The sequence below is a fragment of the Corapipo altera genome, unplaced genomic scaffold (genome assembly GCF_003945725.1).
Source record: "Corapipo altera isolate COAL_440 unplaced genomic scaffold, ASM394572v1 92, whole genome shotgun sequence".
Taxonomy (NCBI): Eukaryota; Metazoa; Chordata; class Aves; order Passeriformes; family Pipridae; genus Corapipo; species Corapipo altera.
Genome location: NW_020884994.1, coordinates 884,748 through 910,415, shown reverse-complemented (window position 1 = coordinate 910,415; position 25,668 = coordinate 884,748). Strand labels below are relative to the sequence as shown.

Sequence of the window (25,668 nt, the reverse complement as noted above, 5' to 3'; positions counted from 1 at the left end):
CACTAAGACCCTGATGCTCTGCCAGGACTCTCCAGCCCCATCCCACCCCCCAAACCCAGACAGAGCCTGGCTGGGGCTGCCTGGCTTTTGGGCAAGTTTCAGGGCCAAAAAATGTGCTACAGAACTGGGTGGGCCCCTGGGTGACGCCCATCCCCTGCCTGGCCCAGCGCTGGTCCTGGCCCAGCTCTACCACAGCAGGTGGCTCACAGTGGATCCGAGCCTGGTGCAGCCCCCCAGTGCAGCTCCCACACACACCCTGGCACGGCGGTGCCCCTCACTGCCCCTGCACTCTTGGCAGCAGAGGTTCCACAATTGCCTCGGTCCCTCCCTCCCCCTCCTGACCACAAGCTCTGCAAGCAGTTCCCAAACCCACTGGAGACATGACTGATGCCAATCAAGCCGCCCACCACTCCCCACAGCCCCCAACAGCCCCCCTGCCCAACACTCGCTCCACAGCCCTTGCCCAGGGGTCCTGGGGCACCCCCACGCTGCAGTGTCCCCACACACTGTCTCAGCACAGAGCCCAGGGGGTGCCAAGTGCTGGGCTCAGCCCTTAGGGCTGCACAGAGGGGCGAGACCCCCTGCACCCCTCCCGACCAGGAGTGAGCTGGCAGAGGGAGATCAGGCACACCAGGACACTCCTCATGCCCAGGCTGGAACCAGGGTGCCAGCAGGGGTGGCAGGCATGGTCCAACATCCCCCTCCCAGCCCTGGGACTGTTGCTGTTGCCATGGCAGCTGCTTTATTTTAGCGAGCTGCCACCACTCCACGTCCCCTTCAAAACCAAAGCACCCTCTCTGCCCCCAGGGCGTGCTGCATTGTGCCCCTCCCCAGGCACTTCCACAGTGTCCATCCCTGTGGAATGGATTTTCCCTGCAGTCCAGAGGGGACAGGCATAGCATCAGTATCTTCTCTACATCCCACTCTGGTCAGGGGGGTTCACACTGGGTTCCAGTGAGGTGGCTTGTCCTGAGCTGGAAGGGACCCCAAGGATCATCAAGTCAAACTCCTGGTCCTGCACAGGATACCCCCAAAAATCCCACCACATACCTGAGAGTATTGTCCAAATGCTCCTTGAGTTCTGGGTCCCCAAAGCCCATGGATGAACGCATGCATGGATGGATGGATGGATGGATGGGAACAGCGTCAGGACCAGTATTGGGTGATTTCAGTGCTGGGGAACACCTGCATGGTCGATCCAGCTCCCACAGCCTGCACTAAAACACCCCTTGGGCTTCTCCTGACTGCTGGAGCTCTGTGTGACACTCCCTCCTCCAGTCATGGCCCTGCCCAAGCTGGCTCAGGACAGGAGGGGCCAGAAGAGCTTGTTCCAGTGCAGCTGGAGGGGAGAGGTCCCACCACCCCACAGTGTCTGTCCCAAGCCCTGTCCTGCCCCATCACCCCAAGGGGACCATGCTGCCCTTCCAGCTAGGCCTGTCTGTCCCTGAAGGGGTGGCAGGGGCAGAGGAGGAGCCCAGGGGCAATGGGGAAGGCAGTAATCCCTCTCCATCCCACGAGCAGAGCCACATCTCCATGAATCCCCCAGCACTCCCTGTCCTGCCCCACGTGCTCCCTGAAGGGCTCATTAGATCAGAGCAGGGCTGTGGATAACGAGCAGGCACACACTGCCCTCCAGGGACATGGGCAGAGCGTGGGCAGGGCTGGGGAGCTGGGCACCCCCGTGGGAGTAGGGGGTGTTCTGGGAGAGCCCGGCCTTTCCCCACTCCCTGCAGGCAGGTAGGAGCCCCAGGGGTGCACCAGGCAGCTGTGGGCACACAGAACCCCTCTGCAGGCTCAGCTGGCACCGGGTATCTCCCGGAGACATGGCCCAGGCAGGGCCAGGCAGGGCTGCAGTGCCCTGATGCCACGGTGATGGGCTGAATCCACACCCACCCTGGCTGTGGGGTCCCTTTCTGCAGGCTCAGGTGCCAGTGCAGGGGCTGGCAGGAGGCAGGGACAGCCAGGACCTTTGCCCAGCTCCTGTTTCCCCCAGCCCCACACGTGTCCTGCATCCCTGGAACAATGCCAAAGGGAGGGGGGGGTGGCCCAGGTGAGCTGTGGCTGTGTCACCCACCTCTGTGTGGGCTGGCCCTGGCACGGCCACCTGCTCGCCCAGCTCTGAGGACTGGTGCCAGCCCCCGCTGCTCACCCAGCTCACACCCACCCCCACGGGGATGCTGACGGGGGGCTGTGGGGCAGGGGGTGCTGTGCAAGGAGGGAGAAACGGGTCAGACTCTGCCCCCCACCCTTTGCAGCAAGAGCTCCAGCCAGCCCCAGCACCCCAGTGTGCAGCACCCCGATACCCACAGCTGGAACCTCCCTGGCACCAAGCCCTGTGCTAACAAACCCCAGCTCTGCTCCCCAGCCAGGCTGAGCCGAGTACTCCCTTCTCCAAGAGACCCTCACATGGGGTACCATTCTCCCAGAGCCACTCCAGTGCTGGATGGGACCTGGAGCCTCTCCAAGGGTGCTGCCAAGCCACAGGGTTCCAGCACAGCTGGGGAGGCTCTGCAAGGTGCCTTCATCCAGGTGAGAGACATCAACCCCCCCATCCTTGTCCTTTGGGGACAAAATCCACCCCCAGCCTGCCTGGACCCCTCTCCAACATGTGAGACCCTCTCCACCAGCAGCCACTTATCCAGTAATGCTCTAATGACACCCCAGAGCTGCCCACCAAAATAGCTGCAGTAAATCACCCGGAGCTGCCATGTAATTTTTGCATGAAATTACAGGATTTTTTCCCCTGGGTTCAATTTCCTCCACACCAAGTTCTCGCTGCAGCCAAATCATTAAAGCAGCCACACTCCCTTTTTCTTGGGTGCCACCTTATCTCCCTGCTGGCTGCCCCCCCACTGCTGGCACTGAGGCTGGGGCTGTCTGGGAACAGCAAGTGCCCCAGTGCCCCCAGGCAGCCCTGTCTGTGCCCACGCTGAGTGAACCCAGAGCTGCTCTGGATCCCTGGCAAGGGCACATCAAATCATGCCAAGATACCCCAGGGAGACCCAGCACCCACCAGGAGGTGCCCCAAGCAGGATGCTGAGCCCCCATGGGGGGTTCAAACCCCCCAGGCAGAGGAGCTGGCTGTTCCCAGGAGAGGACTGCCCACCTCCTTGTTGCGGGAAGATGAGGGAAGCAGCAGGACAGCCTGAACCATCCTGCATCACACAGCAATGCTCAGACACCCTTGGGGGTGACCGTCCTGTGGGGTGCCATGAAACACCATCTCTGGGTCACTTGGCCACCTTGGAGGGACGTGGGTTCCAGCCACGTGTCACCCTTCTGCTGTCCTGTCCCAGAGCACCAACCACACGCAGCAGCACCCTGAGCAGCAGGAACTGCAGACCCTGCGAGGTGTGAGTCCAGCCCCACCCTCCCCCTGCCTGTTCCATCCAGGCTGTCCTGATTTCCAGCCTGAGGGCTGCATTAGAGCTGGACTGTTCCCAGCACAGCACGGAGAGCCGGGCAGGGAGCCAGGACTGGGCCACACGTGTTCCCCAAGGGCTCGCTCTGCTCTGGGTCTTCCCCGCCTGCCCCACATCCCTGTGTGACCCTGGGGAGCAGCCCCACAGGGGTGCTGGGAGCCCCTCTGTGCTGTGTCCTCCAGCTCCAGCCACAGAGCTTTCAAGGAGCCAGGGAGCAAAGCCAAACCCTGCCCGACACGCTGTGTCCCACCAGGACTGCCCCCAGGCTGTGCTGGCTGCTGGAGCAGGGACAGGCTCTGCAAACTGGTTTGGCTGGGCATGCAAAGGTGCCTTTTGCTTCTCAAATAGAATCACAGAATCACAGACTGGTCTGGGTTGGAAGGAATTTTGAAGATCATCCAGTTCCACCCCCTGCCATGGGCAGGGACACCTCCCACCAGCCCAGGTTGCTCTAAGCCCTGTCCAGCCTGGCCTTGGACACTTCCAGGGATGGGGCAGCCACAGCTTCTCTGGGCAACCTGTGCCAGGGCCTCCCCACCCTCACAGGGAAGAATTTCTTCCTTCAAGATGTTTCACCCCAACACCAGCAAGCACAGATGGCAAAAGCTTGGGAGAACTCAGGGCTCTCAGCCCTGAGGGGGATGGGGACCAGAGGGATGGCCAGGACAGCAGGGACATCCCCGCCACCAAATGCTCTTGGCTGAGAGATTTTTCATGGAACAATTTTATTCCAACAACAACAACAAAAAATCACAGTTGCTCAAGAAAACAAATGTTTGTGCCAGTTTGCAGGTTTCAGGCCCCAAGGGTGGGGCAGGGGAGGGTTCAGTGATGCCTCCGAGGGAGAGAGAAAATCCTCACTGTGGGGATCTGCTGTGCAGAACCGTGGCAAGAAGCACTATTTTAAAAACATCTCTGAAAATAAGGAGCAGTTTCCAGCCAATGGTGGGGTCAGGTCCACCCAGTTGAGCCCATGGCACCCCTGCCTGTCCTGGCAGGCTCTGGGCTGTCCCCATGTCCCCACACTGATGTGCCTTGCAGGACACTGCCCACAGGCCAGCCCACTGCAACACTCACCATGGGCTGGCTCCAGCCCCTCCTGGCTCAGCCTCACCCCTCCCAGCCCTACACCACCCGTCCCCAGCCAGCCCCAGAGCCCGTCCTGCCAGCACACACTGAAACCCTCCAGATCATCCCTGGAAGTGCCCCAGCCCTGGAAGTGTCCAAGGCCAGGTTGGACGGGGTTTGGAGCAACCTGGGCTAGTGGAAGGTGTCCCTGCCCATGGCAGGGGGTGGGGCTGGATGTGTTTAAGATCTTTTCCAACACAAACTATTCCATGATTCTACCAAAACCCCACACCACTCCCTTTTTTTACACTTGCACCTTCATTTCTTACCCTTGCACACAGGGGACAGAGGGCACCGAGCCCCTGTCCTGGGCACAGCCCACCTGGGACAGGCAGGACCAGCCCCTGTAGGGGCACAGACCCCCGTGGTCACCCACTTGGCAAACTCAGCCCCCCTGGAGCTGGCCAAGGATGGGGACAGGCAGGCAGTGGCAGGAGCTATCCCAGATGTCACCACGGCCAGAGAGACTGCAGGCAGTGGCCTCACAGTGATGTCCCTGCTGAGGGTGTGTCCCCTGTGCCAGGGCCCCACAGGAGAATGTCAGCCTGGAGATGCCATCACAGCTGAGATACCCCCGAGTATGGTACCCTCTGCCACGGGGACCTGAGGGACATCAGGCCCCCCCAGAGCAGCCCCTGGAAGGCAGCCCTGCCCCCAGGGTCCCACTGCCTGCCGGTCCCACGGACGGGGGGCTGCCCCACACCCCCACGGACGCCGGGCTGAGCCCAGCAGGGCTGAGCCCAACGAGCCTTTTGTGTCGCTCAGGCAACTGAAAAGTCTCAGTGTGTGCCCAGGGTTGCTCCCTCCTCCCCCCAGACCCTGCTGGGACAGACAGCGAGACACAGGAGGGGACAGGGGAGACCCTGGCTGGGAGCAGCCCCTGTCACACCCCCCCCAGACCCCCCTGAGCACACAGCCACAGCCAGCAAGTGAAGCAAGGGCAGCACAGGCCCCCGGAGATGTCTCTGGAGCTCCAGCCCTGTCGGAGCTCCCTGGGAAGGAGGGATGTGAGTGTCCCCCCAGCCCAGGACTGCTGCAGACACAGGGAACTGAGGCACAGAGGGGGCGGTAGCAAAGGGAGGAGGTGCTGCAGGAGCCAACCCTGCTGTGGGCACCTGCTGTGTCACACAGCCCCAGCCTGGACCCCCTGGGCCAGCCCAGCTGCCCAGACATCCACCCCTCTCACCCACAGAGGGGGTGATGGCACTCTTGAGGTGCCCTGTCCCCAAGGAGGATGCTCTTAGGGGTCACTGGCACAGAGTGTGGGGTGAGGGACTCACAGTAAGGGTGACACCCCCAGGAGAGGGTCCTGAGGGTGAAGACGGATGGGGGTCCATCCCTGTTGTGCCCCAAGGAGCAACATCACAGTGCCCCGGGGTGGCATCTCCTGGGGGCTCCTGGTCCCCACTGGATACTGGGCAGGAGCCAAAGGCAAATCTGCTCTGGGAGGGGAGATGGAAAAACCTCCCTTTTCTCAGGGGAGTTGAAACAACAGCCCGAGGCCCTGTGCCAGGATCCTGCCCACAATATCCCCAACCTGCAGTGGGGTGTCACACACAGCCCCAGTCACACACTCAGGGGCACAGCCTGTGCCCATCCCGCACACTCCCCTTCAACCACGGCCCATGCCACCCCTTGCATCCCATCCTGCAGCCCCTTGTCCCCAGCTCTCCTCTCCTGTGCCCCCCACCCCCAGCACCCCATAAATACCCCCACTACCAGCCTCCCTCTCCTATGCCCCCCCATCCCCAGCAGCCCCTTAAGTGCCTCTATTCCCAGACCCCCCCATGCCCCCCATCTCCTGACCCCCCCGCTGGCTGTGCTGGGACTCACTGATCCCCAGAGCAAGAGTTTTTGCTCTTCCCCTGCTCATGATGCCTCCCTGCCCCCACAGCTCCGGGCTGGGGTCCCACCAGCCTGGGCTTACCCATGGCACAGGGAGGAGGGAAGGAGGGGAGACCCACATTCACTACCTGCCCAAAGGTGGGCTTGAAGCCCCCCCTGTGCCCCCACAAGTGCTGTACCAGAGATAGAACTCTCCAGGCAGGGATTTCCCAGGCACTGCCAGCACCCAGCAGCACCCAGGCACCCATTGGGCTCTTTTGGGGTCACTGGGTGTCCTGCACTACCCTGCCTGTGACTCCCACAGCTGAGCAAGGCACAGGGCAGTCCACAGACCCCTCACGTCACCCCACAGGCTCCTGGGGTCACATCACACTGACATACTTGCTCACACACACGAGGCTGCACCCCGTGGGCACAGCCCTACTGGTGGGTTGGAAAAGGGGAGCCCCCCCGGGACACCCCCCTGCCCCGGGGGCTCCGCAGGAAGAGGCAGCTGGATCCCCTCGGGGTGGGCAGTGCAGGGCACAGCGAGGGAGTCCCTGACAGAGGGGATACTCCCATGTGGGTCTGTGCAGGAGAGGGGCTGGCTGCCAGCAAGGCTGTGGCTCCCAAAAACACCCCAGAGGAGCCCCTGGCTGCGCTCAGCTCCTGCCCAGCACAGAGGGCAGAGCACGGGATCCAGGGGAAATCCCGGCCACTGCCCACGCAGGCTCTGGTTTCATCCAAATCCCTTCCCTGGGCAGGGCTGAGCCGCCTCAGCAGGGAAATTTCCAGGCTCTGAATCCACTGGTGGAGAAAGCACCTGGAACTGCCACCATCCTGGGGGGCTCCCAGTCAGCAAGCTGGGGGTCCCGACCTCCCCTGCCCTGGGATCCAGCACTTCACCCTCATGCCACGGGGCTTAGGGGGTATCTGGTCTCTTGGAGACGAGCACTGGGAGCTGGGGGGATTTGCCACCTGGGATGGGATGGAGCAAGCTGTTGGGGACAAGCAGCAAAGCTGTTCACAGAGCGTGGGGGACACTTTCTGCCCAGTGTTTCACCCCTGGATGGGTTCATGGCATGAAGGGCATCACCTGGAGCCAAACAGCCCAGCACCAGCATGGACTGAGATGCTCAGCACACCTCACCAGTGCCCTCCTGGAGGTTAACAACTCCTGCCCAGACCAGTCACTCAAAGGTGACCAGGACAAGTGTCCTGGACACTTCCCAACATCCCTTGGCTATTCTTCCCTTGGGAACTGTCTGCCCACAAGCCAGATACATTCCCCAGCCCTTTGTGCAGGGACCAGGTAGGACACAGGGTGGGCACCGTGTCCCCAAGCCCGGCTTCTCCTCCCACCTCTGAGCTGCCCATTGCTCCCACACCAGGCAGACCATGGGCTGTGTTCTGTTGTGACAGCCAGGGCTGCCTGATCCCCCAAACCTGCTGGGCCATGTGTCTCACCTTCCCATCCCATGCCTTGGAAAGAGCATCCCTGGGACCTGTCAGCCTGTCCCCACCACCCAAGGCCACCACGAGCCCCCACACCAACACAGCCCTTCCCCGGGTCCTGTCGGGTGGCACGTGGCTGGGCACAGCAGAAGGCAGGGGGTGGGCTGGGGACCCCCACTACCATCCTGTCAGAGCTCCCGGATGGTGGGTTACCCGGGAAACGGGGATGACATCGCAGGGGATGCAGGGAAACTCTGCCCGAGGTGTGCGGGATGCCATCACCGTTGCCAGGGAAACAGCAGGCGACATCCTGCAGGTAAGGTGGGTGCTGGGGTGGGGGCTGGCAATGCACCCCGGCTTCTTCTTCAAGAAGAAGAAAGCCACAGCCAAGCCACTGCACCTGCACACACAGCGGATGCAGGCAGCGGGCAGGTGGTGGAAGGCAGGGATCCTTCCAACAGGCAGGCAGTGGGATGCAGGGATGCTGCCAGCCCAGGCAGAAAAACAGCAGGACCAGGGGTAACAAAGAACCAGGGGAGCCACAACAGGGCCGGGGGGGGGGGGAACACGTGGTGCAGCCTCTGCCTCCCCAGGCACAGCTCTAGGAAGGACTCAGCCGGCGCAGGCAGCCCGAGGAGGAGGGAGAGGAGGGGGAGGAGGGCGAGGCAGCCACCCTGGGGAGGCAGCGGGATCCCTGTGGGCTGCTGCAAAGCAACAGGAACACAACAAACCCTCCTGCCTCTCTCGGGAGAGTTTGCCACCCGAGGCGGAGCAGTTTTACCTGTAATGGCAGGAATTACATCAGCCAGAGCTGCCGGTCCCAGTGAGCTCGAGGAGGGGCTGGATCCACCCCCTCCGCACAGCCCCCACGAGATGGGGCCGCTGCCCTCAGAGAGGAGACATCAAGATGCTCCAAGCCAGGCCCTGCAGCATCCTCGGGACTGGTTTTTACCACTGGTGGGTGTCCCAGTAACCTGCCCCCCACAAACTGGTGTTGATGCCTTGGGCTGTGGGATCAGCCATCCCATGGCCCAAGGACCCTCCCCGGGTCCAGGCTGGCAGCAGGGACTTGTCTGACAGCTGGAGGAATCAGACACTTGGAAATAAAACTACCAAAAAAAGGCACCTGGAGGGGGAGGGTGTCATAAAACATCCAAAAAGGGACAGAAGGAAACAGTGCCCAGAGCACCAGAACAAACCAGCTCTGGACTGCAGGAGACAATGCCCTGAGCCTCGACCCGGGGGTTTGAACTCATCCACAGCCCCCCTGGACATTCCCTTTAGGGTGTTCCTGGGGGGTGAGGGAATGGGGATTGCAGCAGGGGAGGGGGACAGAGGATGACAAGGCACAGGGAGGAGGAGTGAAAGAGGTAAGAAGTCACACTTCACAGGAGAATAGCTGCTCCCGACTCCTGCCTCCTGGAAGGCCATCCTGAGGGGTCCGAGTGCCCGGGGGTGACACCTCCCGCAGCTCCAAGGGGAGCCCGGGCTGGGGGCACCTGCCTGCGGTGCCAGCCTGGGTACAGCCCCCCTGCCCGGGGGTCTCCTCACAGAGGTGGGGGGGTCAGGACACCCCCATCCCACTGATTCCCCAGGGGTTCTGGCAGCCCTTCCGACGGTCACCACCTCGCTCCCCCTGGGGCCCCCGCCCGCCCCCACACGCCGCCGGCCTCCCGGCTTCGTGACACGGAGCCCTAAATGAATTAGCCGCTGCTGCCCGGGCAGCGCAGCCTGCAAACCATCCCCGAATTCCTGGGCACGGCGCCCGCTCGCCGCCTGCATCCCGGCCCCCCAGCGCCCACCGCCTCCCCCAGCGCTGACCCAGAGCCGGGGCGCCCCCGACCCCCCCGGGGGTGGGAGCGGGGTCCGGGGGGCTCGTTACCCCGATGACCCCCGAGCGCCGGGGTCGGGGCAGCGCCGGGGGAGCCCCCCGTGCTTGTCCCCGGGTCAGCTGTGCCGCGGCAGCCGAGCCAGCCCGTCCCCGCGCCAGCTCCCTCCGCTACAGAATGTACCGAGCCCCGGCGGCCCCAGCCAGGGACACGATGTGCTCCCCGCTCCAGGCCCTGTTTTTCCTGGCCGGGCTCCTGCTCCGCTGGCGGCCGCGCTCTGTCACTCAATGCGGCTTTTGTTCGCTCCCCGCTCGCCTCCCTTCACACCTCCATCCCACCCCTGCGGCCCTCCGAGAGCACTCCGGACCCCGCCGTGACCGTCCCCAGCCCCGGCTGTTCCCGGGCTGACCGTCCTCTGGCCTCTCCCGCGGCTCCACCAGCGCCCCGAGGGCTTTTCCCGGCCAGGGCGGTCAGGGCTGCTGGCACGGGCTGCTGGCAGCAGTAGAGGCAACGCCATCCCAAAACACTGTGTACCCTCCTGAGCACCAGCTCCCTGTGCCATCCCCCAGGAGGGAGGAGGTCACTGACCCCCTTCTCCTGCCCACAGCCCCATCCTGTTCCGGGCACAGACTGGCAGCCTGTGGTTGACAGGTCCATCCACAACTCGCCTATGGGAGTTCTGTGCAGACACAGCCCCTGTGGATGCCCCCCTTGCCAGGCTCAGCCCTGTGCCAGCCCCATCACTGATGCTGTCCCAGCTGCACGGCACTGCTGCCCTCCCAAGACCCCCAGGGACCCCCATCCCCACCGGGGTGACACCCATCCACGATGGGATCTGGGCAGGGCAGGATATGGAGCTGCCCACGCAGGAGAACTGAACACATCCTTCACTCCTGACACCCACTGCAAAATGGGAATTTTTCATTTAGCTGGCAGAGGGCAGGTTTAGATTGGATATTAGGAAGAAATCCTTCCCTGTGGGGTGGGGAGGCCCTGGCACAGGTTGCCCAGAGAAGCTGTGGCTGCCCCATCCCTGGAAGTGTCCAAAGCCAGGTTGGAGGGGGCTTGGAGCAACCTGGGCTACTGGAAGGTGTCCCTGCCCAGGTGGAATGACGTGAGCCCTAAAGTCCCTTCCAACCCAAATCAGGCTGTGATTCTGTGATTTGAGGTCCAGTACAGCAACTGATTTCAGCTTCCCTGTCTTTAAACTTTTTTAATGGTAAAAGCAAAGGAATCCCTATAATCCCAAACAGCCAATATCCCATTTATTCCACTGGAGTTGCCTCCTGCCTGCCCATCTCCTGCCTTCCCCTTTCAGCCATTTCATTATCTGAGTTGCTTGACCCAAATTTGCTTTTCCTTTGTGAAAAAAACCTCCCCACCAGCAAATATTTCCCAACTGACTTGAAACCAGCTCCCCACACCCCAAACTTTCCCTGGACCCAAAAGCCATCCCCACAGCCCCTGGCTGGGCACAACAGGTTGGCATAGGGATCCCAGTGATCCACACACTGGAATGGTTATAAACAGACAAAGGGACAACCCCCAACTGCCTGAGCACAGCCAGGCACGAGGCCAGTCCTCCTGCCCCAAAACCTGGGCTCTGGGGCTGGACGGGGTGAGGATGAATAGGAACCGTGTCCCCAGGAGCATGCCCATAACCATATGTGGCACCACTGCCTCCACATCACAGCAGGCTGCATCCTGCTCTGGGGCTTGGCAGGGAGGCAGGAGGGACATTATCTGAGCCCTCACCACCCCAAAATCACCAGTGGGTCTGGCTGCCGAGGGTACATCCCCCCACTGAGCACTGGGGCAGTCGACCACAGGGCAGGGAATCCCCCACCGACAGTGCAGACCCTCCCCATGACACCACCATCCCTCCCTGCCCTGATCTTGGCAATCACCTGGCAATGCTCCTTCCATCCCCCCCCCCCCCCCCACCCAAAGGCACCCCCCCCCCCTGCACCCCACAGATGAAGCCCGGTGGCACCGCTCCTGTATCCCCTCTGTTTTTGCCGCCCCTCGTTTCTCTGCTGCTCCCTTCCCTGGCAGCGGGAGGGGGGTCTCCCCTGCATCCGTCTGGCAGCTCAGCCCCTGTCGCCACAGGGGCATTAGCACCAGAGCTGCAGGGAGCTCCCCGGGGAGAAGTAAGTGGATCAAAGGGTTTTAGCAGCAGACGGCTCCCAGACAAATCTGGATCGTCTTCAAGGCAGCCACTTGCGGCTACAAATGCACTTTCTGCCTGCGGCTCCTCCGCCAAAAGTTTCACACCGGCTTTAGTGCGTTTAACCCCTCGCTGCTCCCGGTCCCGCAGCCACATCCCAGCTGGATGGGGGCTTGGCTCCTCCTGCAGTAAATCCAGCTCTGCAGGAATGGCTGGAGGGGCTGGGGGGCTGTGAGCTTGTGCAGAGACCCTCCCCTAAAAGGTCCTGAGCCAGGGCAGCAAAACCACCTACGTGTCGATCCAGCTCCCTCCAGCATCCCCAGCACCGTGACAAGGGGGAAACTGAGGCACAGGGGGGAGGCAGTGGGAAGGCAGTGGGAAGGCAGAAATGGTCCCGGGGGTACCCACTCTCCCATCCCCTGCCTACGTCACCCCCAATCCTGGCAGCAGATCACAGGTGACAGACCCCCCTCTGTCCCACCCCACTGTTCCAGCTGGCCCGGACCCCCCTTTCCTGGCCCCTCCAAAGCCAGGCGGTGCTGGGGGGTGGCTGCTGGGAGCAGGGCAGGGAGAGGCTCTGCTGGAGTCTGCTGCCATGAATTATTCAGGGCACGAGGATAATTGCAGGAGCCCCCGGTTCTGCTCCCTCTCTGCAGGCAGGAGCAGGACTGGGGCTGTGGGGAGGGCTGGGGGCAGGGAGGGGGTCCCAAGGACCATCACTGGTCCTGCCTCCCTGGGGCTGTGCCACCATGGGGGTGCCTCAGTGAGGCAGGAGGGGACCCCAGGCATCCTGTCCCTGGCTGAGGAGCCACCCGTGCATCTTGGCTGGGGTCCCTGCCTCAGACCCTTGCAGCTGGGTACCTTGCTGGCTAAACTGGGAGCTTTGGGGCCCCTGCAAGCCCTGTGTCTCCCTTTGCTGCTTTGTGGCAGCTGCAGGACCGCCCACTTCCCAGCCCTGCACCCCACACTGCACAGTCCACACCCCAAATCTCCCAGCCCTGCACCCCACACTGCACAGTCCACACCCCAAATCTCCCAGCACTGCATCCCAGCTTTCCCACAGCACTGGACTCAACATCTCCCCACCTCACTCCCCAATCCCCAGCTGGGGTTGCCCCTCTGAGCCCCACATGGGCATGGAGAGGTGTCCCTCCCCTCAGGGGTACCTGCCCCAACCCTACCGTGCATCCCTGGGGTAACCCTGTGTTCCCCCCCACCAGGTCCCCCCCTCAAAGCCCTCTGGCCTCACCACTGACACGGGGACTGGCAGGAGCCTCCCACTGCGTGGCTGGCTCAGGCTCCAGGACGGAGGGTAAACAAGAGAGGCTCAGCCAAAAAATCTGCACAGGGGGTGAGCAGATCCTGCCGGGATCCCAGCACTGCCGGGCCTGGAATGGGCAGCGGGAAACCTCAGCCAGGAGGTCCTGGCACGTGGGAGGACACCTGAGGACACGTTTCTGGGAAGCTGGGGATCCCCACCCCACCCAGGAAGGAACGGCACTGTACCCCCAGACCCACCTGGTGTGGCATCCCAACTGCTGGTGCTGGTGTGCCATGGGGCCATGGGGGGCAGGGGTTCCCCCCAGCAACACCCCATAACCCACAGAGCACAGAGGGGTCAGGAGGCAGAGCTGAGCACACTGGAGCTCGTGGGCATTGGCACAGAGTCCCAGCAAGAGCAGCTATCCCAGTGCTCGGAGTGCACTGGGCCAACTGGGAATCCCACCTCTGGGCAGGCGGCAGTGCCCCATCTCGACTCCAAGGGGCAGAGCTCACCCAGGACATGATACTCAGGGCAGAGGGCAGTGGGCACAGCTCGGGGGTCTCTGGCAAGCACAGGTGGATTTCCCAGAGTGCAGGTTCAGGGTACAGGATGCACTGGGGGAGTGGGTGCAGGATGGTGGGGGTCTGGGCAGGTGGGGTGCAGGTTGCAGGCTTTGGGGTGCAGGTTTTGGGGTGCAGGATGCAGAGAACAGTGTGCAAGTTTTGGGGTGCAGAGTGTGAGTGTCGGGTGCAGGGAGCACAGTTTGGGGAGCATGAGGCAGGGTAAAGGGTGGAGAGTGCAGGTTCTGGGGTGCACAGTGCAGGGTTTCGGGAGCAGAGTGAGGGGTGCAAGGCACAGGCTGCAGGGTTCAGGATTTGGGGTGCAGGCTTTGGGGAGCACAATGAGGGGTGCAGGATGTAAGTCCTGGGGTACAGAGTGCAGAGTTTGGGAAGCAGAGTGTGGGATGCAAGGCATGAGGTGCTGAGTGCAGGTTTTGAGGTGCAGGCTTTGGGGTGCAGGCTTTGGGGAGCAGAGCACAGGGTGCCAGGAGCGGGTTTTGGGGTGCAGGGTAGTGGTCTGGCACAGCACAGCACTGCAGGGAGGTTCCTGCGTGCCCGGGGCCGACATTCCTGCCGCTCCCACCCATGTCCCCCACACCCCACCCTTGGCTCCCCCAGCGCTCCGGGGCCGTGGTGCCCAGGCCTGCCCTGCCATGCCCAGGCAGGCTGTGCTGCCCTGCCAGCCCTGCCAAGCCTGGCACAGCTCCCTGCTGCAGCCCAGGCACATCTCCAGCTGCCTGGCATCGTGTCCCTGGCCCCTGCCCCATCCCACCTGCCTGGCCCTGCTCCTCAGGGCTGCCCACGGGGCTCTGCCCAGCATTGTGCCTTGTGTTCCATCCAGCAGCTGCCGGAACACAAGGCACAGCAGGCACAACCACAAGGACATAGTGGGTCCCGGGGCTGGGTGGGCATTGGCTGGTCCCCTCGTGGGGGCAGAGGGTTTAAAATCCACAGCAGGACGAAGGGTGTCACAGGGAGGAAATCAGCACCCTCCATCCCTCTGTCTGACACCCACAGCCCCGGGGACACACTGCCAAAGACATCAGATTTTTTCAGGCTGCTCTCCTGCTTCCCATATGTGCCTGAAAATTATGAAATCCAGGGGGAAGAGGAGCCACTCCCAGTCCCCCACCAGCTCCTGTCTTTCACCTGTGAACTCCACTGCCACACACACCTTCAGCACCCAGCACTGACCCAACGGGACCTGTGTTAATCCCCACGACAGAACAGAGCTGATTGTGACAACCAGCACCATAACTGAGTCACACCTCGAGAAGGGAACGAGCACAAACCCTGGGAAAGAGACTCCTTGCCTTGGTTTTTTGTTTTCCCTCCAGCTCGCAGGTAATAGCCAGGAATGGGCAAACCCTCTTTTAATGGACTCTTAATAATGCTGTAATTTCCCATTGCAGGGAAAGTTTCCCAAACAGTCAAAGATTCAAAACAAAGCAATGATTGTTCCTATTAGCATTAAATTCTACTCTGGGAGAGAGAATAAATCAAGCAAGGGGATTCAATTCAAAACAGAACTATAAAAAATCCAATAATGATTTTTTAATATTAATAAGAAAAATATATTGTTATGCACCCTTAGCATTTAAACTTCTAATCCAATCAGCGCAAAGTGCAGAGATAAATCACAGCCACGGAGGAGAAGGGAACAACCATCAAGCAGGCAGCAATAAAATGCTGTCTTACATCCCTGGGACAGGCATAGGTTTGACAGTCTCGGAAAAAAAAGCTGAAATTTATGAGCCTGTCGCTCCACGAGCTTGTGAATTCCTTCCCTGCATCCCACACACACGTTCCACCTGGGACAGGAGGTGAGAGCGGCTGCTGGCCGGGCAGGATGCAGGCAGGATGCAGGCAGGATGCAGGCAGGATGCAGGCAGGAGGGGATGGCCGCTGTCCCGGCTACCTGAACCTGGGGGTGTGGCCGGGCAGAGCCGAGGATTTGCCCACCTTCATCCTGCTGAAACCCACCCCCAGCAGCCGTCAGAGCTCCACCCGGCTGTGCCGCAGGATGGGATGGCTCCCGGTGCCCTGCAACCACAGCAGGAAGGAGCCAATGGACTCCCTGCTACAGGTGGTCAAAGCGTGGTCCTAAGTGTGGTACTAAGCACAGTCCCGGTCCTGGTCTGCCCGTCTCTCCCATCCTTACAGATCACGGTGGGTGTTTCTGACCCTGTGCCACCAAACACACCCGAGGGCCCAGGCAGGCTCCGGGGATGCTCCAAACCTCATCGTGCCGTGACACGGTGCCCACTCCCCCCAGCAGGAACAGACACCAGTACGGAGCCAGTGGTACCCCCCCCACACCCCTCCGCTCCCTATCCCTGCGCGGGGGATGCCAGGCAGCCCTTCCCACCCTCTGGATCCGCACAGCAAAGCACACGGCCACATCCCCCCCGCAGAGCTGCCCTGCTGGGCAGGGAAATGCCCCCGGCTGGGCCAGGGTCTCAGTCTGGGAATAACCTGGCCAGGCTCCCCGTGGCTCAGGCCGTGCCAGGCTCCCCACAGCTCCTGCTGTGCCATCCCCATTGAACTCATTCTGGTCAACAGCCCCACAACTCCCCCCCGACTCAGCCGGGCTCCTCTCTCTGATTTATCAGCTCCGGCGGTGGCTGTGCTGCCACCGGACTCAGCGACGAGCCCGGGCGAGCAGCAAAATGCACAAAGCACGATTAGAAGGTCTCAGCTCCCCGTGGCTCCCCTCAAACCCGGAGCTCAGCGGTGCTGCCGAGAGCAGCTCCATCCCAGGGAGGGAAATGCCGATCCCAGCACCTGCAGCTGCCGATCCCAGCCGAGCACAAAAGCCATCTCAGCCACGCGGGGAGTTCCCGGCCGGCTGGCAAAGCGCTGACGCCAGAACACGGGCGAGAGGGCGTTTGGGGACAGGGGGCCGGCCACGCTGCTCCTGCTCGGGAGCACAAAGGGCCTCCTGCCCGCCGGCTCCCAGCTGCTGAATCCTGGGGGAGGCTGGTGGGGAGGGAAAGGATTAATCACGGCTATTGCAGATCCAAACTTGACACGTTTTGGGGCGTTTCTGCTCCACTTTCCCTTTGGATGGTTTGGGCAGAGGGGTGGGGAGCAGGTGCCGGGCTCATCCCCAGCCTCCCCAGGACATGGCACCACATGACATCCTATCCCAGGGTAGCAAAGCTGCTCCTGGAGGAGCCGAGGGCACCCAGGCCCTCCTGGCACTGTGCAGTATCTTTTAAATAAAAAACCAGTGCTGAGGTGGCCATATATCCCCAGCATGGAGCACCGAATGGCACTGGAAGCATCAGGCTTGGGGTCTGCTCCAGACAGACAGGTGGTCCAGAGGCTCAGCCCTCCTGCAGGGAGGAACCCTGTCCAGGCCGAGGAACCCATGTCCTGCCATCCCCACCCCGCCCTGCCAGCCTGGCTGCCAGAGGAGATGCCAGCGATCCCCAGGGCAGCACAGTCACCAGCGCATGGGGCTCTGACTGGAAAGTGCTCGGGGACCTGGAGAGTAGGCAGTGCCACCACCGAGAGCAGTGCAAGGCTTTCCCAGCGGGCTCCAAGCAGGACCTGGCACCCTGGCACACAGCACCATCCCCAGCACATTCCTTGGGGACCTCGGCTGGCACAGCCCCCCAGACACACATCTCCTCCACACCCCAGGGCTGGCCTGGCTGCAACCTCCTCCCAGTCCCACAGGAGATGAGCCAGACTCCCCAGGAGACACCGTGGCTGCCATGAGGAGGGCGAGGGTGTTGGCAGTGCCAGGCTGCCCAGCCATGGGGGCCGTGGGCACCAGGATGCGCTTCCCGGGGGGAACACCCACAGCTCCGCCGGGGGTACCCGCGTGGGGTGGGGGAGCAAAGGGGGTTTTGGGGCGGGGTGGGGTGTTGAACTTTTGAACCCACAGGCAGGAGATCAGTGCATCAGTGCATTACCTTAACGCAAGTTAAAAATAACCGTCTCGTCTCCCGAAATGAGCCTGTCTGCAATTACAGCTTGGCATGTCTGCTCCGGAGCGTCCCCGGGCTGGCACCGCGCCAGGCGGCGGCGGCTGCGAACAACCCTCGCCTTTCTTCTCCTCCGTGGTGGTGTTGCCTTTTTTTTATCTCTTCGTTAGTTTTTTTTGGTTTGTTTTTTTTTTTTTTTGCAGGGGTTTTGGGGTTGGTGTTTTTTTTGTTTTGTCCCCCTTCCCAAGTAAATCCAAGGTTGGCTGCTCAGCACCCCCGGCTTGGGCTCCCCACCCCATCCACCCACCCAGCCACGGGCACGTCTTCAAAAGCACCCACCGCCCACAGCATGGGCATGTTGTGTCCCCAAAGTCATGTTGTGTCCCCAAGGACAGGGGGACACTGCCACCAGCCCACGCTCCCAGGAGGGGGGTGCAGTGGTTGGTACGAGCTGGCCCGAGGTGGGTCCGAGGGTCCTTCCCACACTGCCCTTGCACCCCGATGCAGATCCGAGCGCAGGGTGTGGGCTGAGCGTGTGTGGGGAGCCTGGCACACCCTGGACACACACACAGGAGGGCGAGGGAACACATGCCAATGGAGATGTGTGGGCACAGGCAGTGGGTGCCCAGCAGCATCGCTGTGGGCAGGCACAGGCAGGGGTCTGCCTGCACCAGGGGAGGTGGGGGGGAGCCATCCCACTGCCAGCATCCAGGGCTGTCTGGGCAACCTCCTTGGCCTCATGGCCCCAGGGGAGCAGCAAGCTGGGCTGCACCAGTGCCCATCCTGGCATCCCTGGCTGGGTGCATACAAAGTGCCACCAACCCCAGCAGCAAAGCCCAAGAGCCTCCCTGCTGTCAAGCCCTGACTGGCATGGAGAGATGCACAGGGTGGCACAGGTGTGGTGGGGAGGGGAAGGATGAGTCCCTTGCTGACAAAGCAAGCACCAGGATGCAGAACCCACTATCACCCCATCCTGCTGCTAACCCCTGGGGCAGCCCCCTGCTGCTGTCCCCCCCCAGCCCACAGGACAGCAGCAGTTCTGGGGAATGGACACCTGCTAGTGGAAGGTGTCCCTGCCCATGGCAGGGGGTTGTAACAAGACAATCTTCAAGGTACCTTCCAACCCCAGCCGGTCTGTGACTGTGATTCTCCAACACCCCACAGCCACACAGACCCGTAGCAGGCAGCAGCTCAGGATGCCCCAGGACACTGGAGTAGCCCTGCTGGGAGGGAAGGGACCAGCCTGCTCTGGGGGTCCCCGTGTCCCCCCCAGCGTCGGGTGCCTCCTCCTCCTCCCCGCGGCGGGTGAAAGCGAGCTTTGTGCCGGGGCTTTCAATTCTCCTGGGCTGGCGCCCGGCCAAGGCACCACATAATAATGAACAGATGCTGTCCAAAATGAGCCTGAGCGGCAGACAGGCGAGCCTCCCGTGTCCTTCCATAACCCAAAGTGCCTTTCACCTCGGCTCTAATCAGGCACCTTCGGTGGGAGCCGACAGGAAGTGTCAGGCTAATTAAAAGTAATGGGAGCGAGGAGCAGGGACCCCACTGGGGGGTCAGGGGCAGGCAGCTGCCTCCCCACAGGCAGGGCTCGGGTGCAGGGGGGTGGCAGGGCAAGGGGAGATCCAGACCCAGCTCCAGAGCATCCCCATGGAACATCCAAGGGCATGGATGTGGGGCTTGGGATGAACCCCAGGCAGCCTGGGGATGGAGGTCCAACTGTGCCCAGAACACGTTGGTGCACTGAGAAGGGGAGATTCATCCCCTTCCTGTGGGGTCCCCGTGTGAGACACAGGGCTGACCGGTGTCCAACCACATTCCCTAAGCCCAGGGGACCTCCCACTGCCAGCAGCATCCCAGTGAGGGTCCCACTGGGATGGGAAGCCTGGCCAAGGAGCTCGAGCTCACTCCCACAACACGTCTGGCCTGACTAGGAGAACAGCCTCCCTAGAAAAATATTTACAAGGTTTTTTAATTATAAAATTCATTTTCTAGGCCAGGATGCTGGTCCTCTCATCCCAGCACCGGGAAGCAGAGGGAGGGATGCACACAGGGATCCACGGGGGGATGGATGGAGAGAACGCTGGGCTGTGAGCGCTCTTCTAGTCCACGGGATCTTAACTGTAGTTTATATTCCAGTGGTTATTAAAAATAAAGGGGGAGAGTAGGGGGGAAGCTAAGAGCAGAGCAAGCTGTTCATTTGGAGCCTTTCCCTGGGGTTTAATAAAGCCCCACTCACTGCTGTAGTATCATTTTTATGCTATCATAAAGCTGGACCATTTAGCAGGTTTGTGTTACTTCAGCAGTTAGCGCTGCATGAGAAGCGATTCCTGAAGAGGGGAGAGAGGGAGAAAAAATATTAGAAGATGAAAACCTCCAAAAGGAGAGAGAAAAATGAGGTGGGAAGGAGGAAAGGGGATTCCTCCCGGCCACGCCGCTGGCAGCGCTGCAGTGCATCAGGGCAGCTCAGGGGGATGCCAGTGGGCTCCCCCATCCCTGTGAGAAGCCAGGGACAGGCAAGAAACACCCGCTCCAGAGCTGGGGTGCTGAAGGGTCGGGGACCTCAGCCCAGCATCCGGGGGGACCCTGCCTGTGCTGTAGGAAAGGGTCAGAGGGGTCCCCTCACACGAGGGGATCCCAGGCGTGTTGCACCTGTGGGGACCAGAGAGCCAGGGCGGCTTATCCAGGAGCTGTTGAGAACGATGGGGGTCCTGGAGGTGAAGGAGCCGCAGCTCCTCCCGGCCCTGGGTGGTCCCCAGGATGACCGGACACTCCCAGCCCCTCTGCTCCCAGCCCTGGGCAGCTCTCTGGGGAGCATCAGGCTCTCCGTGCCGCTGGAAAAATCTCCATATATGGAGAAGATGGGATACGTGACTGAGCTGAGCCGAGCTGAGCCAAACCACCCCAACGGGAGCCCCCACCGGGCAGCCCCCACTCAGCCGAGGTCCCGGGGCCGTGCCCCCGCAGAGCCCTCTGAGCCGGGGGGCACCCCCAGGGCTAATCCCAGCACAAACAGGAGCTGTGCACCCCCAGAGACCGGTCACCCCCTCCCCCCTGTGAGGCCCCTCTTCATCCCTGTGCCACCCACATGGCAGCACCCCTGCCCTCACTGGCGCCCTGACTGCCTTCCATGAGGGGAAAGTCGTCCCCATCAGTCCAGGTGCTGGGTTGGAGCCTCTCCAGCTGCACTGGGCAACGCTCCAGAGGCACTGTCCCCATCCAAGAGGGCAAGGACCAGGGCTGGGGCAGGGGGTGGCACCAGTGACAGAGCCAGAGAGCCAGGAGCTGCTCCCCTGGAGGATGCCCTTGGTGTGCCCAGCCAGGCTCTGCCTCCGTGGCCACAGCTCAGGGGTCTCCACGTGCAGCAGGGAGGGGAAGCACCCTGGTCCCCAAACCCCCCAGATCCTTGAGCAGCAATGGGCACTTGGGCCACACTCTCACCCAAACACCATTTCCACACCTTTTTCTCCCTAATTCATTTCCATCATGCCCTGCAAGAAGACAGTGGCACTCGGTGGGGGGGGTCTCTGCATGGCAGCCCCCAGCCCTGAGCACACAGCACTCCCGTGGGCCCCCAGCCTCTGGCAGCCCCGGCCCCCCGTGCCGCCGCTCAGCCGACCCGGCAAGAGAAAGGAGGAGGAGGAGGAGGGAGGGCTAGGAAATTAAGGTTTTCAGTGCTGTCAGAGCCGCATCAAACAGGCATCCACCAGCTGATGGCTTGATTGTTATATTTTGGATGTCAAACCGGAGCAAGCAGAACCCTTTAAAATGCATCAGCGCCGCTGCCTTTCTGACGGAGGGTGTTGGCTTCCCATTAACGAGAGGGAAGCGTGAGCTGGAGCAGAAAACTTCAAGCGCTTTGGAATTGATAAAATAACAACTCCCTAATTAAGCAGAACTGTCAGTCAGCAGGCACCCGCTGCCCTGCATCGGGAAGCAGCAGCAGCAGCTCCCGGTGCACGAGCCTGACACTCCGGCTCAGCCCCTGCAGCACGGGGGGCAGGGGGGATGCACATCCCGGGGGACAGCAGCCAGAGCACCCTCCCATGCTCCCAATCACACCCAGTTGGGTCCTGGTCCCGACACTGGGCACAGCCGAGGGGTTTGGGTGCTGTGCCTCGGTTTCATGAGTTCACCATGAGTGATGTGGCTGCCCCATCCCTGGAAGAGTCAGATGGGGCTTGGAGCAACCTGGGATAGTGGAAGGTGTCCCTGTTTGCTCGTGGCAGGGGGTGGAACGAGATGGTCTTTAAGATCCCTTCCAACCCAAACCATTCCATGAGTCTCTGACTATGAAACCATGTCATGCAAAGCACAGCCTGGCGGAGGAGAGGCCTGACCCCAAAACACACCCCGTGCCAGCATGCTGCCCATCTGAGAGACAACAGCCAGCCTGGGGCACACACTCCTGAGGGACACATGGGACACCATGGACAGGTGTGGGTTCAGCATCCCCACCACCAGCTGGATGCAGGAAGGGGTATGGCTGTGAAGGTCCTCCCAGTGCCAGAGCAGGGCAGAGAGGTTTTGGAGAAGTCAAGAGTAGGGTTTGAAGTGTCCAAGGCCAGGTTGGATGGGGCTCTGGGCAGCCTGGGCTAGTGGATGGCGTCCCTGCCTTGGCGGGGGGGTGGAACTGGATGAGCTTTGAGGTCCCTTCCAACCCAAACCATTCCATGATTCTACAAAGTCCTACCAGAGCAGCAGCCCTCGGCCAGGCCCCCAGACCTCCACCATCCCGCTCCCTCCAGCACGAGGAGGCTGAAAGGGGCTCATTACAGAAGCAGCCGAGACCTCGCTGTGACTCTGCCGTGCAGGGAGATGAACTGCTGTGGCCCTGCCACGCTTCTCCCCGGCCTGAGGCCAGAGGGACACGGCATCTACAGGGCTTGAAACAGCCACCAGTGCCCACTATGCCAAAACCAACTGCCCAGCGCTCTGGGTGCTCCCTTGGCACCCTGGGGAGGGGACACCGAGGGGGGGCAGGGGACAGCCAGGAGTGATATGGAGCTGTCGAGAAAGTGTTTAACCCCCGACATGCTGGTGTCTGATGAAACCACTGCACAAAGGGGGCCTCTGCTTCTCGCTCTGGGCTATTGTCAGCCCTCACACCACCATCCCCAGCTGAAGACTGAGCACCTCCTGCACCAGAAGAGGTTCCAGGGCACCCCGCTCTGCCCTGGGCACCCCGCTCAGGCCAGCCCAGAGTGCAGGCAGGTCAGGCAGGACTCTTCGCTCAGCCCAGCTGGGGGGTTCAAATCCCAGTGCCATTGTGAGGGCAAGGGAGGCTTCCATGGGGGAACCAGCCCACAGCAGTGCAGTCCTGGCAGCAGAGCCACCTGCCCACAGCCCAGGCAGAGCCCTGGCACGTGCTCCAACCTGGAGATGGGCCAGGAAAGGAGAGAGCATCCCATCACAGGGTGCACACAGGTGAGCCCATCTGAGCAAGCAGCCCCTCTACATGCCCCTGGATTTGCAGCTGGACCCTGAGCCTGCCCTCCCCTTGCACATCATGCACCATGAAGCCCCCACTGACACATGTGGCTGCCTGGGAATCACTTTGCTCCTCATCCCAGCCCTCCCAAGCCCCAGTCCAGAGCCTTCACACACCTCCCCGACACATCTCCAAGACCCCATGAGTGCATGTCCCCTGCTGTCCCCACCAGGTGTGAGTCTTGGGGAGACCCTTCTCCGCTAGCATGTGCCTAGGGCTGTGCAGGTCTTGCCCCGGGTGGAGGTTTGAAAGGCACCACACAACCACCACCTCCTGCCACCTCCACAGCCCCGACACCCTTCCCTGGCCAATCTCCACACCAGGGGGACACTGGTTGCCCTCTGCCCACCCATCACGAGTGGGTGCCCAGCCTCCACATAACACCAGCCCCCACAGCCTGGATACAGGTGCCACAGATTCCAGCCTTCCTGCCCCAAAAGTGCCCCATTTTCACCCAAGAAGAACCCCCTGAGGTGGGCCGGGTCCGGAGCCAGGACTCGCGTGCCAGGGCCGCAGGCTGGTGTAAGAGCCCCCGGAGCCTCGTCACACACTAATCACACTGGAGGTGACAGGGCTTAGGGGAGGACTTAAGAGAAACCAACTCCTTTTTACTGACACCATCTGGACACAGCCGATCTCTTCCCCCTTCCCAGCGCAGCACCAGCCGGAGGGGCAGGCGCCAGGGTGACCCCCAGACCCAGCACTCCCCGTGCTCTCGCCAGTGCCAGGGATCCCCAGCTCCCACCAAGCAAGACGGGAATACTGTTCCTGCCAGGGAATCCTAACGAGCCCACAGTGCCAGCCGGGATCGGAGCCGGGGAATGCCAGCTTGGAGCTGAGGGGACCGTGTGCTGCCTGCACGGCCCCCCCCGGCAGGGGGACGCAGCCCCGGGGAAGGCGGGGGCTGAGACGAGAGGACGCACTGGGTACAAGCGAGCCCGGAGACACCTGTTCGGGGACAGCCCTCCCTCCGGCTGTGCTCCCGGGCACGCCACCGGCACGCGGGGACCTGGCCCGGCAGGGACAGGAGAGCCCTGACGTGGGGTTGTCATTCACCGCACCCCGGTGCTTGGACACCTGGGAGAGCCGGCCACGACCCCACTCCCCGTCGCCATCCCCAACCCCCGGGAGGACGGTGGCCACGACCCCGCTGCCCGTCGCCATCCCCGACTCCCGAGAGGACGGTGGCACCGCTCCGGCGCTCAGCTCGAGCCTGGCGGGTGACACGGGGACAAGCTCACCCCGGTTCTAACACGCAACAGCACGAGGCACCGGATCTCCCCAAAACTTGTCCGAGCCCTTATCTCCCCAACCGTGGGGACAGCGGGGATCCCCCAGACCGCCCAACAAGAGCCAAGCTCCGGCTGCCCCAGGAGAAGCCTCCAAGCTCTGGCACACCTTCGGGAGAGGGGCAAAGTTGCGCTGGTGTTGGGGTCAGGGGGTGAGGTACCTTCCAGCCGGCGGAGCTGTTGCTGTCTCCTTTATCCTTAAAGTAGGGAACGTATCGCACCATCCAGTCGTAGATTTGCGAGAGGGTGAGGCGCTTCTCCGGCGAGCTCTCGATGGCTTTGGTGATGAGGTCGGCGTAGGAAAGGTTGCCCCAGGCGTTGCGCCGGGAGGTCTTGGCCTTGCGGAGCTGCCCCACATCCGCGCCGGGGGGCGGCGGGGGCGCGGCGGCGACTCTGCGCTCCACCGGGGCCGCCGCGTTCTCGGCTCCGTCCCTGCCGGCCGCCAGCGCCGGGGGTCTCCCCGCGCCCCCATCCTCCTCCTCCGCCGCCAAGTCGGGGTGGGGGAGAGGCCAAGTGCAAGAGCGGGGCCGGCTCTGCGGCTCGAAATCCGGGTCGATCTCCACCTGATGCGCCTGGAGCTTTTCTTCCATGGTCCCCTCCCGGCCGTCCCCCTACAGCCCCCCCCCCGGAGTTACGGGTGGTTTCCACCCAAAAAAAAAAATAAACACACAACAAAAAACCCAAAATCTCGAGAAGGAGAGGAGTGCGAAGGCGGGCTCCTTGCCCGGCTGGAGGGGAGAGGGGAAGGAGGAGCCGCTCGGGTCCTGGCGGGGGGAGCCCCGAGTCCGGCGGCTCTAGGAGGCGGCTCTGCCGGGAGCGCCGAGCCGGGGCACGCGCTGCATGGTCCTCGGCCGCCTCTCCAGCCCCGGCCGAAGCGGGGGTGTGTTTTTTTGGTTCGGATTTGGTTTTGGTTCGGTTTTTACCAGCCGCGGAGCTCCGGAGCGGTTCCCGGCTCGGCGGCCAGCGGGGCGGCTGCGGGCGGGCAGGGCGCGGGGGCGGCCGCATCCATCGGGCTGGCTCAGGCAGCAACAGATGAACCGGGGCGAGCGGCGGCGGGCAGCATCCTCCGCCGGGCACCGGCGCGCTCCGGGGCACCTGGGCGGGGGAGAAGCGGGACGGAGCTGGCGGGGGGAGCCCTCGGCGCGGCGGGCGCAGCCTCCCGCGGGCGGCCCGGCGCTAGGTCCGGCGTTGCGGCGGAGCCATGCTGGCGGGCGGCACGCACCTGACAGCGCCGGCGAGGGCGGCGGCGGGCGGGCTCCCGCCCCTACGCCCCCCCGCTCCGCTTCAGCGGCCGCGCACCTGCCCGC

At 62.5% G+C, this 25,668-nt stretch overlaps 1 protein-coding gene across 1 annotated transcript in view; it reads right to left on the bottom strand.

The window, feature by feature from the left end:
• Positions 1-25,582, bottom strand: part of FOXO6 (forkhead box O6) — a 34,919-nt gene extending 9,337 nt beyond the window's left edge. The window contains exon 1 of the mRNA XM_027666517.1: positions 24,523-25,582. Within this exon, the coding sequence (XP_027522318.1) occupies positions 24,523-24,951 (429 nt within the window). The 5' untranslated portion in view covers positions 24,952-25,582. The remainder of the gene's footprint in view (positions 1-24,522) is intronic.
• Between the last annotated feature and the right edge of the window lie 86 nt (positions 25,583-25,668).